The sequence below is a fragment of the Spermophilus citellus genome (assembly GCF_964194105.1).
Source record: "Spermophilus citellus genome assembly, chromosome: 1".
NCBI lineage: Eukaryota > Metazoa > Chordata > Mammalia > Rodentia > Sciuridae > Spermophilus > Spermophilus citellus.
This window is the reverse complement of record NC_138182.1, coordinates 27626717-27640855: the sequence shown is the minus strand read 5'-3', so window position 1 is coordinate 27640855 and position 14139 is coordinate 27626717. Positions and strand designations below refer to the sequence as shown.

Sequence of the window (14139 nt, the reverse complement as noted above, 5' to 3'; positions counted from 1 at the left end):
GAATAGCACATCTGGAGTCCACTGTTGTGCTGTTCCTCCTGTTATGGCATGTGTGTCCTGCATGTGCACACAGTTGAGATGATATATTCCCACACCAGCTGCTGGGGTCTGGTCCTGCTCCCCGAGGGCACCTACTTATCTGACATTCTTTTCTACCTTTATCCCTGGTCCTCAGAGGGGAGGTATTGCCTTCCCTCTACTGACCAGGTCACTCCGTTGTAAAATGTAAGAAAACCCACCTGAAAGTACTTGGATCCAAAGAGGGGAATTGCAGAGAGGACGATTGCATGCAATTGGGAAGCACTGAGTAACCAGTCTGTGGATAACTCAGGACAACTGGGCTTCTGGAACACTGGGACACCTCACCACCGTGCACACAGGCTGTGCTGCCACACACCTCACTGGGTCAGTGAGTTCTAGGGTAACTTGTGGTAGGTGCCTTCCCAGGAAGTGAGCTGGAGTTATCACAGGCTCGCAGCCTGAGCAGGAAATACTATGTGAACTGCAACCCGTCTGCACTTGGATACTGCTCCAAATGCAGATGGGCTGCAGTTCAAATAGTTATTTCCCAAGCCTAGTCCCTGGAACACTCATCCTACAAGATGCACCTTGGAGAAGGGGTTCTCTGGCCAAGTAAATTTGGGAAACTGTTCTTTACCTAGTGGTTTCCCACATACAAAGAGTTCAGAAGATATAAAGAGCTCAGAGAAGTACTGAGGTAAATGAAAACTATTGAAATTTCTTTAATCCTTCATTTCCCAAACTCATTTCTCCAGAGAACCCCACTTCTACCCACAAACCTCCACTTTGACTCAGGGAACTGAGGATAATAGTTGGACTTTGCTCCCGCCCCTGTTTTGATGGACATGAGGGTAGGTGAGAAAGCAGGACGCTGGCAGCTGGATGGCAGCAGCAGAGAGTGAGAAGGGGGCAGGAAGAAGGAAAAGTCAGACATTTCACTATTTGGCTGCAATTTCTTCCATCAAGGCTGGACCTGGATCTGGAGCTACCTAGAATTCCGCTTGGCATGATTTACAGATGGGGGTTTTGATTTGAACATCACTGGCTTCCCATAATGGTTTTATTTCCTCCAAAGACCAGTGAGTGGAGAGAACAGTGGCCCCTGCAAAACAGCCTCCACACGGGTCTCTCAACTGAAAATTGTCCTGGTGGGCAGCCATGACCTGAGGATAGAACTCTAAGAGCCATGGTCCACAATCAAGGATTGGAAATGGACACACACTCCATAGGACAGAGAGAAACCCACTGGTTAGAGGTTTAGGAGAAGGAGGGAAGGAAAAGTTAGGTTGACTATTGAGCAGGCTTGAAGTCTGGCGAGAGAGGGAGACTTGCTATAGAACCAACTGCGGAGGGAATTAAGGCTCAGGGGAAAGGAATGTGCTCAGGCTCATCAGCAAGTTGGTGGTAATCCTGGGGTCAGGTCCTTCCTAGGCCTCTGGAGTGTGGATTCAGCAAGGAGAAAAGCCAGGATTCGAATCCAAACCAGGAAGGCATGTGGGAAGGAGGGAGGGAGAAGGAAGGGTGTTAGTCTGTTTTCTAGTGACACAATATCACAGCCTGGGTAAGTGAGAAAGAAAAAAAAATTTATTTTAGCTCATGATTCTTGTCCAAAGGTGAGAAACCACATCTGGTGACAGCTTTCTGCTGGCAGAGTCCTAAGGTGACACAGGACATCATATGGCAAGAAACAGGGAGAACATGCCTGTACACAAACCTAAGAGTGCTTTCTGATCTCGTTCCCTCTTCTTCATTGTCTTTTTTTTTTTTTTTTGCATTTATTTTTTTAGTTGTAGTTGGACACAATTTTATTTTATTTATTTTTGTATGATGCCGAGGATCGAGCCCGGGGCCTCACATGTGCTAGGCGAGCGCTCTACCACTGAGCCACAACCCCAGCCCCTTGTTCCCTCTTCTCATAAAGCTACCGGACCCCATTATGGGACTCTAAAGATCTTCTCCAATCCTAAGCAGCTTGCCAAAGCTCCACTTCCAATCCCCATAGTCAGATTCCGTTTCCACCCTCTCAATACTTCACAATGAAGTTAAATTTCAAAACGTAAACACAGGGACCCGCTCAAACCACATTCAAAACAAAGCAGGAAGGAACAAAGAAAAGAAAGGAAGAAAAAAGGGTTGGAAGGGGAGAGGGAGGGACGGTCTGGCTGTCTTGTGGCGATGGAGATCAATTGTCCAGCTCAGGAGAAACATACACGATTATCTACGCGCCCATCCTCCTCTTCTCCCAACAAAGTCGGGGTCCCCACATCCCCATGGCTCTTTGAGGGCAGCCGTTTTTAAGGAGCCCTCAGTTCGCTGGGTCAAGTTAAGTACTGACCCAAGATGTGCCAGCAAGTTCTCTGGCCAGGGATTTGGAACTTGGAACCCAGGAGAACTCAAACTCAGTCTCTCCGTGGAGCAAAAGCTGCCAAAGCCATCTGGAGACATTTGTGGCCATGTTTTCTGCTCTGTGGAGAGAACTGGTCTGCAGAGAGAAAGAGTATCACAAGGCAAGAGACAGAAAGACGGTCCCCACGGGGTTTGTGTCCCTGGGGGGAGTTTTCCGATGGTTTTGGAAGCCAACAGATTTCTCATCTTGCCTAGGCTGTTTTGTTGATGTTCCCTCACAGGTTGCAGTGAGTCCCCCCTATGTGGAGGCTGCCCCACGAATACCCCGCTGAGAAGCCAGGGGCTGCATTCTAAGCCAGTTGGGTCTGACAAATCCCTGGGGAAAAAATGAGCAATTTTGCCGGGAAGGAGGGCCATATCTCACCATGGACTGCTGGAAATACAGAGGTCTGTTGAAAGTCAGTCACCCTGCGGGTGGGTGTGGGGGCTCCTAACATGTGCCCAGTGAGAATCCTGCGTTCTTCACAAGGGGGTGTTTATAGGGGCCGTGGAGTGAGAGATTAGCAGAATCTCAGCAATGAAAGGGAAGTAGAGGTAGGTTCATTTTTAAGATTTTAAAGGCCCCCAAAGAGGACTGGTATGAATGGAGGCCCAGTATTTAAAAGTTAAATATCAAGTTAACAAACTGTTCAATAAATATTTATCAGATGCAGAACGTTCTCTCCTCCTACACCAGAGACACCAGAAGGCCCCCGAAGGCCAGTGGGATGTTGAATTCTTAGAGTCCTCAAAGCTCCATCGCAAATGCAGGGAGAGCCAGCCCTGGCTCTCAGCCCCCACATTGTTCTTCTTCTCCACGCCTAACTGCTTTCTGGGCCACGGGGGCCTTCATATGCACTGCAGGGACACCCCCGCCCCAGCCAGACTGTCCAGTGTCTGCTGCTCCTCAGCAAACCCCTGCTTCTTAGTCTCTGGGCCTGGGGATCTGTGGTCCTTCCTTGAATGGATAGGTCTGGGAGGAGCCTGCACAGACTCTGGAGGTGAACTTTGGGCATAGATTTCCAGTTTCCAGGACCAGGACTGTGGTCTAGAAGGGTGGGCAGTTGGGTGGACACTTCTTCTGTGTTGTGTGGACTCCTTGCCCTGTGGGGAGGAGCCTGGCCAGGGCAGGGCCTCTGTGCCCAGGTCTAAGGTGGGTCCAACCAGAGAATAGGGAGAAGGTACTGGAAAGTTCTGGACTGGGGCAGGAACCAAGAAACTTCCTATCTTTGCAGTCTGGGTCTCTGGACCTCAAAACCTCCACTTGCCAATATGATGATTTTGAGTTAGAGGTAGAGATTTCTAGTCCAGAGTTGAGGTCAAACTACGGTTTCAATTTTGAGGGTTGTTTTTTTTTTTTTTGGTGGTGCCATGGATTGAACCCCAGGGCCTTGCTCATGTGTTGAATTTTTTGTTTGTGTAACTTTGGGCAAAATCCTTAATCTCCCTGAGGATCAGTCTTCTCATCTGTCCAATAGGATGCACCTCCTTCGGCTTGCTGTGAGGATTAAAACAACTTTGGTAAAGAGATGAGTTCAGGAAGTGCCTATTATCCTAAACTCTGTTCTTATTCTTTCTCTACTGCTGTTGAGATCTCTGAGATCATTCCCAGCTTAAACAGCTGCTCCAGGATGCTCTTTTTATTTATTTATTTATTTATTTATTTTTTTAAATTTACCTTTTTTGTTTTTTAATATTTATTTTTAGTTCTCGGCGGACACAACATCTTTGTTGGTATGTGGTGCTGAGGATCGAACCCGGGTCGCACGCATGCCAGGCGAGCGCGCTACCGCTTGAGCCACATCCCCAGCCCCAGGATGCTCTTTTTAAAGGAGATGATTTTGGCTCTCTGGTTTTATTCTCAGGCTGAGAGTCAGCATCGTTGGTGAACTCTGGATTCTCCAGTGTCATTTAATTGCTAACCCCCAGCAAGTCACTTGACTTCTCAGAGCCTCCGTTTCCTTGTTGGTAAGATAGAGGACAGCAGTATCTATTCAGAGGGCTGTTCTTAGGAATGGATAAGATAGTACCTCTAAACTCTTCAACAGGGCCTACCCAGCACAGAGCAAACTTGCAAAACTCTATTTTTATTTTACTCTCTTCCTGTCCTTGGCCACCTATAAGCAGATGGTGTCTGTGATATTTTGGGTTGTGGTGGACCTGCTTCTGGAGCCACTCACTACAGCCATTCTCCCACTCTGTGAAATAAGGGCCTCCAAGGAAGGAAAACCTCAAATCCGATTTGTTCTCTTAAATTCAAGGTCTAATTGCTTTGGGAAGAAGCCCATGTTGGCTGAAATCATTCCTTGTTTCACTCTTCTCTGCTCCTCTCGGGCAAAGCTTAATCTCATTCAGACCTTATGATTACACAGGGAAGAAGAATTTTTGCCAAGAAGAGAAAATAGCAGCTGAGACCCTGAGAGCTCAGACAAGGAAAGTGCCCGGGGACCCGTGCTCCTTCTGGGCAGCTCCACTTCCTTCTCTTTCCTGCATGAGAAAATTGACCTCAGACATTTCCGAGCCAATGATAGACAAATCTGGCTTCTCCCCAGGGGCTGACAGGCAGGCGATCTCGTGGCACCGGAGGGTCTGGTAAATGCTGGGCCATGCAGGCTCTGGCACTTGCTGGTAAGGCTTGTTCTGTGTTGGCAGCAGCCTGGTGGAAAAGAGCCAAGTTGGTGTGCAGATTCTCTGGTAACCCGGGGTCTCCCTGCCACCATCAGCTTCAATGGAAACCTCAAATTGAGCATCACAGCAGTTTTCCATTAGCAAAAACACAGACTATGTTGATCCCTTCTACTTGGTCTGCTGCACTGACTCTTCCCTTCCTCCTGGCTATTTCTAAACACCTTAGAAAGCCATCTGCTTCTCCCCTGCAAGTCTCTCCCTTCATAGTTCTGTTCTTGCTGCTGTCACTTCCCCCTCCCCCCCAACCCCCGCCCCCCTGACTTGTTTCATCTACAAGGAACTCCTCAAAGTTCCAGGACTTTCCCCCATCCCCACCTTGCCCAGGGTCCTTGCTCTTTCATGTGCTGCCCCGACTCTTTATTTTTAATTGTGGTAAAATATGCATTGTATAAATTAGCCATCTCAATCACTTTAAGTGCATAATTCAGGAGCATTAAAAACATCTTCATACCTTGGTGCAGCCATCATGAACTTCCCTCCTGGAACTCTTTGCATCTTGCAAAACTGAAAGTCTGGATCCATTAAACAACCACCTCTCATTCCCCTCTCCCCTAGCAAAGACCATTCTACTTTCATCTCTAGGATGGACTATTTTAGAAACTTTGTATATGTGGAATGGTGCAGCATTTGTTTTTTAGTGACTGGCTCACTGTACTTAGCCTAATATTCTCAGGGTTAATCTATATGGCAGCAGCTCTTCCATGTCCTACTCGTCTTTTAGGTGTATGAATTTCCTCCCTGTGGGGAGCCTCCCTCCCAACCTCCCTGGCCAAGTTCCCACAATGCTTTGTGCCCCTCCTGTCAAGGGGAAGGGAGCCAAGCACTAAAGTGCTGGGTCCTGGAGATTCCTTGGTCCCTCAGTAGGGTGTGAGCTCCTTCAGGACACAGATTCCTTTGCCCTCATGATTGTTTGCCCTGTTTTGTATCACAGTACAGTGCCTGGCACAGAGTGGTCCTCAAGAAATATTGAAGATGGAATGTTAAATAAACTGACCCTGGTGGTATTCATGGACAATTATCTAATCAAAACTTGAGACCTAAAATCTGAATGCTCTAGATACATCAGGGGGATGGAGTGTACTTAACCATGCTTTCCTGTAGCATGCTCTGTCTCCATGGCCCTGGTGTCTACTTGTTCTGTTCTTTGCTGGTCTGTTCTACAGTCTCTGGCTGGAGGTATTCTATGCCCCCTTTTCTCCATGCACAGCCCCTTGGGTCACCCGTGAACCTTTCTGACACCATTTCTCTGGAGATGATTTCAAGTCTGCCTGTCCATGTCTCACTTCACCACACACAACCTGGGAAACACCTACTCCCAGCTACCTCCAGACCTTTCTGTTTAAGCTGGCCCCAGACAACATTGCTGTGTTAACTCACAAATGTCATCAGTCAGATTTGAGTTTTGCAGGGAAAATAATCTGCCACTTGCCCATAGCTTCCGTGTGTGGGGGACATGAGTAAGACATGCCCTTTGTTTCAATGCTCATACAAAAGCTGTTCTCCAAAGCATGGTAGGGTAGCAGAAAGAGCAGGGGGACCTATATTTGCCTTGTCACCTGCTTGTGGTCTGACTTTGGGCAAATCATATGTACTCCCTAAGACTCAGTTTCCTTATCTGTAAGATGGAGATAATAAATGGAATATCTCCAGAGATGTGAGAACTCAACAAAGTAATTGTAGAATTCTTTATCTAATGTCCGAGATCCTCCCAGGTGGAAAATCCTCAACATTTTTGTTTTTAACATCAAATAAGGCATGTGTTATTTAAGAAAGTGGGGCCCCATTAAGACAATGCAGGGAAGGTATCTTGTAAGATGAACATCCGGAGGTAGACAATAGGGTCATGGCCTCCCCCTTTCCAGTGGTTTCTCTCCATGTCCTGGGGCCTAGAGCCAAGCAGCCCAGGGAAAGATTTATTTGATTTCTAGGGAATCCCTATTGCTCAATGGAATTGCTGCAGAAGGTGCTCTCCTAATTGACTAAATGCAAACGCCCACAGCCCTCTGAGCATTCATATTTGGCAAACAACTGGAGTATACTTGAGCTTCTGCCCCAAGAATTGAGGAGTCAAGTACTTGCTCAACCAGAATCGACTGTTTTCAAACCTGCTTATGCCTATTGTATGCTTTTTTTTATCATAATTGTATGACTGTATGGAAACCAAAGAAAAATTGATGAAATTAAAGTAAAAATAATTTAAAAATCTTTATGAAGGCTAAAATGGACACTTTGTTTGAGGGGTAATATTGATTGAGGAGAGATGAAATAACTGTTAAAGCTTGGGAAAAATTATAAAAATCTGGATGAATACTGCACTCTTATTGCTTTGCAAGTATCCGTAAGCTCTTACTCTACTTTAAAAAAATCAGAAATTAACCAGACGTGGTGGCGCATGCCTGTAATCCCAGTGGCTTGGAAAAACCGAAGTTGGAGGATCACAAGTTTGAGACCAGCCTCAGCAACTTAGCAAGGCCTTTAGCAACTTAGTGAAACCACATTTAAAAATAAAATATACCAAAGCAATAGGGATGTAGCTCAGTGATAAAGTACCTCTGGATTAAATCCTCAACACGCGTGCATACACACACACACACACACACACACACACATATCAGAAATTGAAAATCACACATAATTATTATGGAAGGCATCATCAGAGGATGGATGAATGAATGTACAGCTTAATGTTGAAATTTGAATGAACATCTTAAAATTGAAATAAAATGCTTGTAGAATGTGTCATTTTAAAAATGTTTCTATGCTTTACAAGATATCTTTTTTCTTGGTACTGGGGCTTGAAACCAGGGGCATTTAACCACCGAGCCACATTCCCAGCCCTTTTTAATATTTTATTTAGAGACAGGGTCTCACTAAGTTGCTTAGGACCTAAGCTAAGTTACTGAGGCTGGCTTTGAATTCAAGATCCAAGATCCTCCTGCCTCAGCCTCCCAAGCCACTGGGATTATAGGCGTGTCCCACCACACCTGGCAAGGAACCTATTTTTAAGTTAACCCAACAACCACTGGTGTTGACTGAGTTGGTTTCTGTGGCTCCTACCTGGGACCCTCTAAGCTGACCCACTCATACCCATTTCTTCTCCATTGGTTGACGTTCTCACTTTGCATTCCACTCAGTTGTCAACCAATGGGGAACCAAAACCAGTTCTGAGTTTCAAGCCAACTTTTTGTATACCATTTTATGCTGCCGTTATTGGACCCAAGAGACAGTCACACAAAATCTTATTTTGATTACCTCCTGCCTCATCAGTTACTTTGTTTTGAAGCCTTTCCCCATCCCACACCCTGCAGCATGCAAGCCTTCTGAGGAAAGAGGCACTTAAAATCCAAACAGGTCCTGTGAAGGTGGTTAATAAGGAGGCGCCCATTCTGCTGTTGCTGACACTGTTAGCCACACTGAGGAAGATGCTCATTAAGTCTGTCCTCAGATGTCGGCGGGCAGAGAAGGAGCCCCCTCTCTCCCATCTCCATCCCCAGTACACCATCCTGTTCATCATCTTGTTGTATTCCACATCCACCAGGAAGTTTCAATGACTTGCCCAAAGTCACACATTGTTTCCAAAGACAAATCTGTGACTATAACCCAAGCCCATGTCATTGTCTCTTAGGCCAATTGTTTTCTCCAACCAAACTTTAGATTCTTGGCTCTCAGGTATTTTCTGGCATGGCATAGCATAATCTGTGGCCTTTCTACGTGAGAAACCCTCTGATGCTGACAACAGCCAAAGCCTTTTCCTTGTTGATCTGCTGAGGCAGAATTTGCTAGTTGCCTACCCCAAATCCTTTTGTACCCTTCCTTGCTTAGTCATGGCATTCACAGCTTCTTTTGCAATTAGGTGTGGCCATTGGAGTGCTGGCCAACGAGATGTGAACAGAAGTGAGTGGAAGCTTACAGGAAAGTTCCATACAGGTGCACCCTTTGCCAAGACCCCCATTCCATATATCCCTGTTTGCATTTCCTAGTGTGCAGGTGGAAGGCAGGAAGCTCCTGGAGCTATTTGTACCATTAGATGACCTTGAAAATGGACCTAAGAGCTAAGATAGTGGGGGCAGCCATGCAGGGAAGGTTCCTGGGCTCTTGGTGACCATGGAGCCTCTGCAGCCAGGAGCTGGAGAGGTGGAAGTTCTGTAGTCATTCCCGCACCCCATGGTCTAGACCCACATCCTGTGATGACAGGAGCAGCAGGTGACACTGAAGATGATGCTTTGGGCCTCTTGGGACTGAGCCCCAAAACAGCCAGTGTGAGACCTAGGGAACAGAACACCCCACAGAGTTGGAGGGAGAGGGCTTCGTTGGCCCTGCTTCTCTGGTGACCTGGGGCACACACTGAGTCTTTGAAGTACTCTGGAGTTTTACAGCTTTGGGAGTACCAGGGACCAGACCCCTACCCCAGGCCCTCCAGAAGTCAGAGAATGCACAGGGCTCTTGGGGGGAGACAGCAAGGCTGTCTTGCCTCAATCAGTGCAGAGCACGGCAACATCAGCCAGTAGAGAACTGAGTAAGGCCCTTGACCTTGTGCAGCTGGCCAGACAAAACGGGGTGAGGTGGGCTCCTTGGAGTGCCCTGAGTCATGCAGGTAGGTCATTCAACTGGTGAGACTTGAGCTGTGATCTCAGTTATACTCACAGACTAGGGGACTTTGGAGACAAGTGACATATGCAGATGACAGGGTTGGCCTAGGATGCCTCACATTGTGTTATTTCAGGAAGGCTGCTTCTTTGATGGGGGTAGGGGGTGGCGGGCCATTTCTTTCAGACTAACCTGCCATGGTCAAGTGCATACCACCGGTGTATATCTTCTTTCATCTCAACTTCAAGGATGGAACCTTCTGGAGTACGAAGGTTAGAGATCCTTTCCGGCTGGAAGAAGAAGGAGTGGATATGAGAATGGGAACCCTAGGACTGCACTGGTAGCAGGGCGTAAAGACCACCCGTAGATTACATGGGTTTTCTGTGTTAGAACAAAATTCAAGCTGACTGAATCGGTAAGATAACAAGAGCATTTTCCCCCGAGCTTTGGCTTGATTTTTCCAACTACCAACTTGATGTGATATTTTCCAGGTGAATGCTTTTCTGCATTCAGTCAGCTTATTTTAGCTTTCAGCTCTGGGGGTGTTTGATCTGCTGGCATCCCGGAAGAATCACTACTGACATCCAGGGTCCAATCAACACATCCTGTTTTTGCGAGACAGGCATTCAGAGAAACACCCCTCATCTTAGAGCTCAGCAGAAGTGATTGCTGGAGGATGTCTTCTGGTTAATTAAGGTGAACTCGAGAGTGGAACTCAGGATCCCCAACTTATAAACAGGAGCTGAAACATTTTATTCTGTAATTTGACAATTCAGGTTCCTATTGAATGGCCCAGATACAGTATGTGAAGGCTGAGGTTCTTGTTTTCTCTGTATTGTTCTTGGAAAAAAATTTAGGCTGCTTCCTGAGGTGACTGCATTTAAATAGGGCAGAAGAATAAGCAAAGAATCACCCTCTGGTTTCCTTACACAAGATCAAGTTCACTCCTCAAGCGTTTGCTCGCCCTTTTCCACCCTTGGAGAGCAAGTGTCCTATAAATTACAGTGTTTTACATCTGTTGAACAAATGCATTTCACTCCTCCTTCTTGCTTTGCCTTCCCCTCTCCTCTTCCTCCCACCTTGCCCTCCTGAGTGTCCTGCCACCTGCATTTGAACTTGCAGCCTGATTTTCCTCTAGGTCTGCCCCAGAGCAAAAGATCCAACAAGCCCGTTTTCCCCATCAGCACCTGTACCCTATTTGTTCTCCTCCTTCCTTTCTTTCCACCTCCCACTGAGCTTTTGTTTCACAAATTGCAGGTCTATCACAATTAATGAAGGCATTTGTTTTCTCCATATCAGAAGCACACCGAAATGACTGTTATTTCCAAATGAGCCAATAGTTGCACGTGAGAGCCACCGGGGTGCTGTTGATAACCTTGGGAACAGGATCCAGGAGATGCAGGAGGCCCAGATGAGACAGAGCTTTTCCTGATTGGTGCTTGCCTGGTTCCTTTATTTCCTATTTTGAACGTGTTTGGAACTCTTAGTCAGAGCTAGTGCCTCGGTTAGACTGCGTGATCAGTATTCTGTGAGGCTGCCAAGGAAAAACCCACGACACATGATTTTGCTGGCAGAGCAGGTGTCCTGCTTTGAGTTGTAACATAGCTGGTGAGCAATAGCTCATGAAATGACCTTCTTTTCAATTTATTAAAGGGCGAGCATTTCTTGGAAATCCATATATTTCATGGAGCTGTAAATCAAGACTGCATCGACCAGGGCCCTCTCTGAATCTCTTGTTCTGACTTTGACTTTCATAGACTTGGGCATTAAGCTAATTATTTCTTCCTTTTGGTCATTAGGACCCTCTGCTTTTAAGTGCACCTCAGAACCATGAGCCTGTGAATGGGCAGGGTCTGTTCTCAGATGTGACAGCTGGATTGAGCATGGTGTGAAGTCTCCTGGTGTTCCCAGGCCAGGGACAGCTGCCTTTTGTGGGTCAAAATGTGAGAAATGCTGGGAGACCAGGTCCTGCCTTCCCATAGATAGAAAGACACATCCTCCTGGTCCTGGTCAGTAACATGAGCTTGGGGTGTGGGGAACACACTTATTCCTGCATTCCTGGGTCATGCCTGGGCTGTCTCAGGCTGCAGTTTTTGTTTCATGCTGATCCACCTGCAAGCTACAAAGGAAACACAGCTGAGCTCAATGTACCAGCACCAACCTCAGTACAAGTCTCCTCCTCCATCACTTGGTCCTGCTCCTCCCTTCCCACCGTGCTCCCAGGAGGAGCATCTCCTTCCAGCACGGAGTGAGCAGGCGTACTCTGGGGATCTGTCAAAATTTCATAGGGGACTCGTGGATGACTCCAAGAAGCAGGAGTAAAAATATCCCAGGGGCTACTCTGCCCAAAGGTCCCTGAAACAATAGAGATAAATTGAAATATAATATGCATATGATGGCAGGTAAGCTGTCTTCCAATCAGAGCAAAGCTTACTACGAAAATGGATAGGACTTCTTAATCCTGAAGAGGTCACCTTCATCAAGCTATTTTATGCCTCTCTAGTTTCATAAGAAAATATTCCAGGGCAATTGGTCTTGGAGGCTGAAGCCTGGGATGGCATCTATACAATGTATTACCTGGGTGCAGAGGCTACTCAGAGATACTAAGGACTTGCAGGATAAGTTCAAAATAGTTCCAGACCTGTTTCAAGAAACATAAGCTACAGGACAAGATGGACTACTAGAACAGGTCCACAGGCCCTCTGAGCAGTAAGTCAGGGTATTCTAGTTACAGTGGCCCACATGTGCCAGGCAACACAATTTCCTCCAGTTTTGAATTTTCCCTGCCAAGACATGATCCTTATGAGACAGTTCCTTACCAAACTCACTGCCTTCAATTTCACTGAGTTCTCTAATTTCAAATGTTTTTGATTTCACTAATTGTGGGGAAAATAAGCTTAGATTATACTATGGACTGAATTGTTTCCCCAAAATTCTTATGTTGAAGCTCTAACTGCCAATGACCCATTAGGGGGGTAATGAAGGTTAAATAAGGTCATAAAAGAGGATCCCTGATTGGACAAAGTTAGTGTCCTTACAGTAAGACATCAGAGAGCTCTCTCTCCAGTATGTGTGCATACAAGAAGGAGACCTTCTGAAAGCCAGGTAGAGAGCCATCACCAGAATCCAACCATACAGGGACCCTCGTCTTGGACTTCCAGCCTCCAGAACAAAGAGAAAATAAACCTCTGTTCCTTAAGCTTCCCCACCTATGATATTTTGTTATGGCAGCCTGAGCTGACTCATACACCTTACCTCGGAGAATTAATGACTCCATGGCGGCTAGATTGGTTCTAAAGTGGGGCTGAGATGGAAGCCAGGTGGACATTCCATACCTATGTATGCTCCGTCCATGCTCCACAGGCTCACAGTGTGGTCGAGGGAGGATGATAGCAGAATATTTTCTTCCTCTATCAGCTCCAAACTAAAGAGGTAAGAGAGGAGAAGAGATTCAAGCTTCCGCATTGAAGGGCCGTCAGATCAATATGTGTGTACTCCATTAAAGTTGGAACATGGAAGCCAGGTTCTTCTCGATTCTTCTGGGAACCATTCTTTCCCTGCCTTCTTCCTTACCACACTCTCTCCAAATTCCCCAACTGAAGTCCCAAGATATCAAATGAGATATCCTGGAAACCACCCTGTGGAGGATCAGTCCGAGTGGAAGACCAAGAGGTTGAAAGGATCCATTTAGCAAGAGTTAGAATTCCTCCAACCAAAAAAATCTTAAACCTACTAAGCTTATAAATTTGCACAACAGCAGGCCAAGTCAAGGAAAACCATCATCTGTTTATGAGAAAAATGATTTCCAGTCTCTTCCTTCAGTTGTGTGTGGCCATGTCTGTCCTTGTTTTCATCAATAGCAGAATAGCTTTTCTCTTTTGACTCTCTCAGAGGGCTTTTGAGAAGATTGATCTAATCAACCCTGGGGAAATCATCTTCACTCTTTTACAAATTCTTGAACTCTAAAAGTGATGGTGGTACTCACCATGTCACCATGCTGACATGAGCCCTCCAGAAGGTCACTTCTAAATGCAAAGAAAGAGCACAATCTGAGTGGAATGGGGAATTGGCACACCTACCATGGAGCTGCAGGATTGTCTCTGCAGGTCAGGGCTGGCAGAGAGGCATGGGTGTGGTGAGTCATCTGCCTTGCTGCGTGGGTTCCAAAATCAGTGACAGAGCAACTACTGTGTGTCAGACCCCATACCAGGTCCGAAGGCATGTGAAATGGGACCCATGCAAGATACTTATGCTGTGATTTCCTTCAGTGCTTAGGGTTTGGTAAGTGTACAGGAATATGCAAGTAGTAAAAAGTGATTTTTTAAAACATATTTCTTCATTTATTGCAGTGGGAAATCTGGCCGAGGGTTTTACACATGCCAGACAAGCACTCTACCACGGAGCTCACTCCCAACCCTAAAAATGATTTTTATAATAGGCTAGTGAAAGTTACACTGG

At 46.3% G+C, this 14139-nt stretch overlaps 1 protein-coding gene across 1 annotated transcript in view; it reads right to left on the bottom strand.

Annotated features, from left to right (window-relative positions):
• Window positions 1-4830: 4830 nt before the first annotated feature.
• LOC308646091 (cilia- and flagella-associated protein 337-like) overlaps window positions 4831-14139 on the bottom strand; it is a gene marked incomplete at both ends in the record, with an annotated part of 119530 nt that continues 110221 nt past the window's right edge. The window contains 5 exons of the mRNA XM_081288659.1: window positions 4831-5062; window positions 9874-9971; window positions 11843-12036; window positions 13017-13105; window positions 13667-13706. Of these exons, the coding sequence (XP_081144785.1) occupies window positions 4831-5062; window positions 9874-9971; window positions 11843-12036; window positions 13017-13105; window positions 13667-13706 (653 nt within the window). The remainder of the gene's footprint in view (window positions 5063-9873; window positions 9972-11842; window positions 12037-13016; window positions 13106-13666; window positions 13707-14139) is intronic.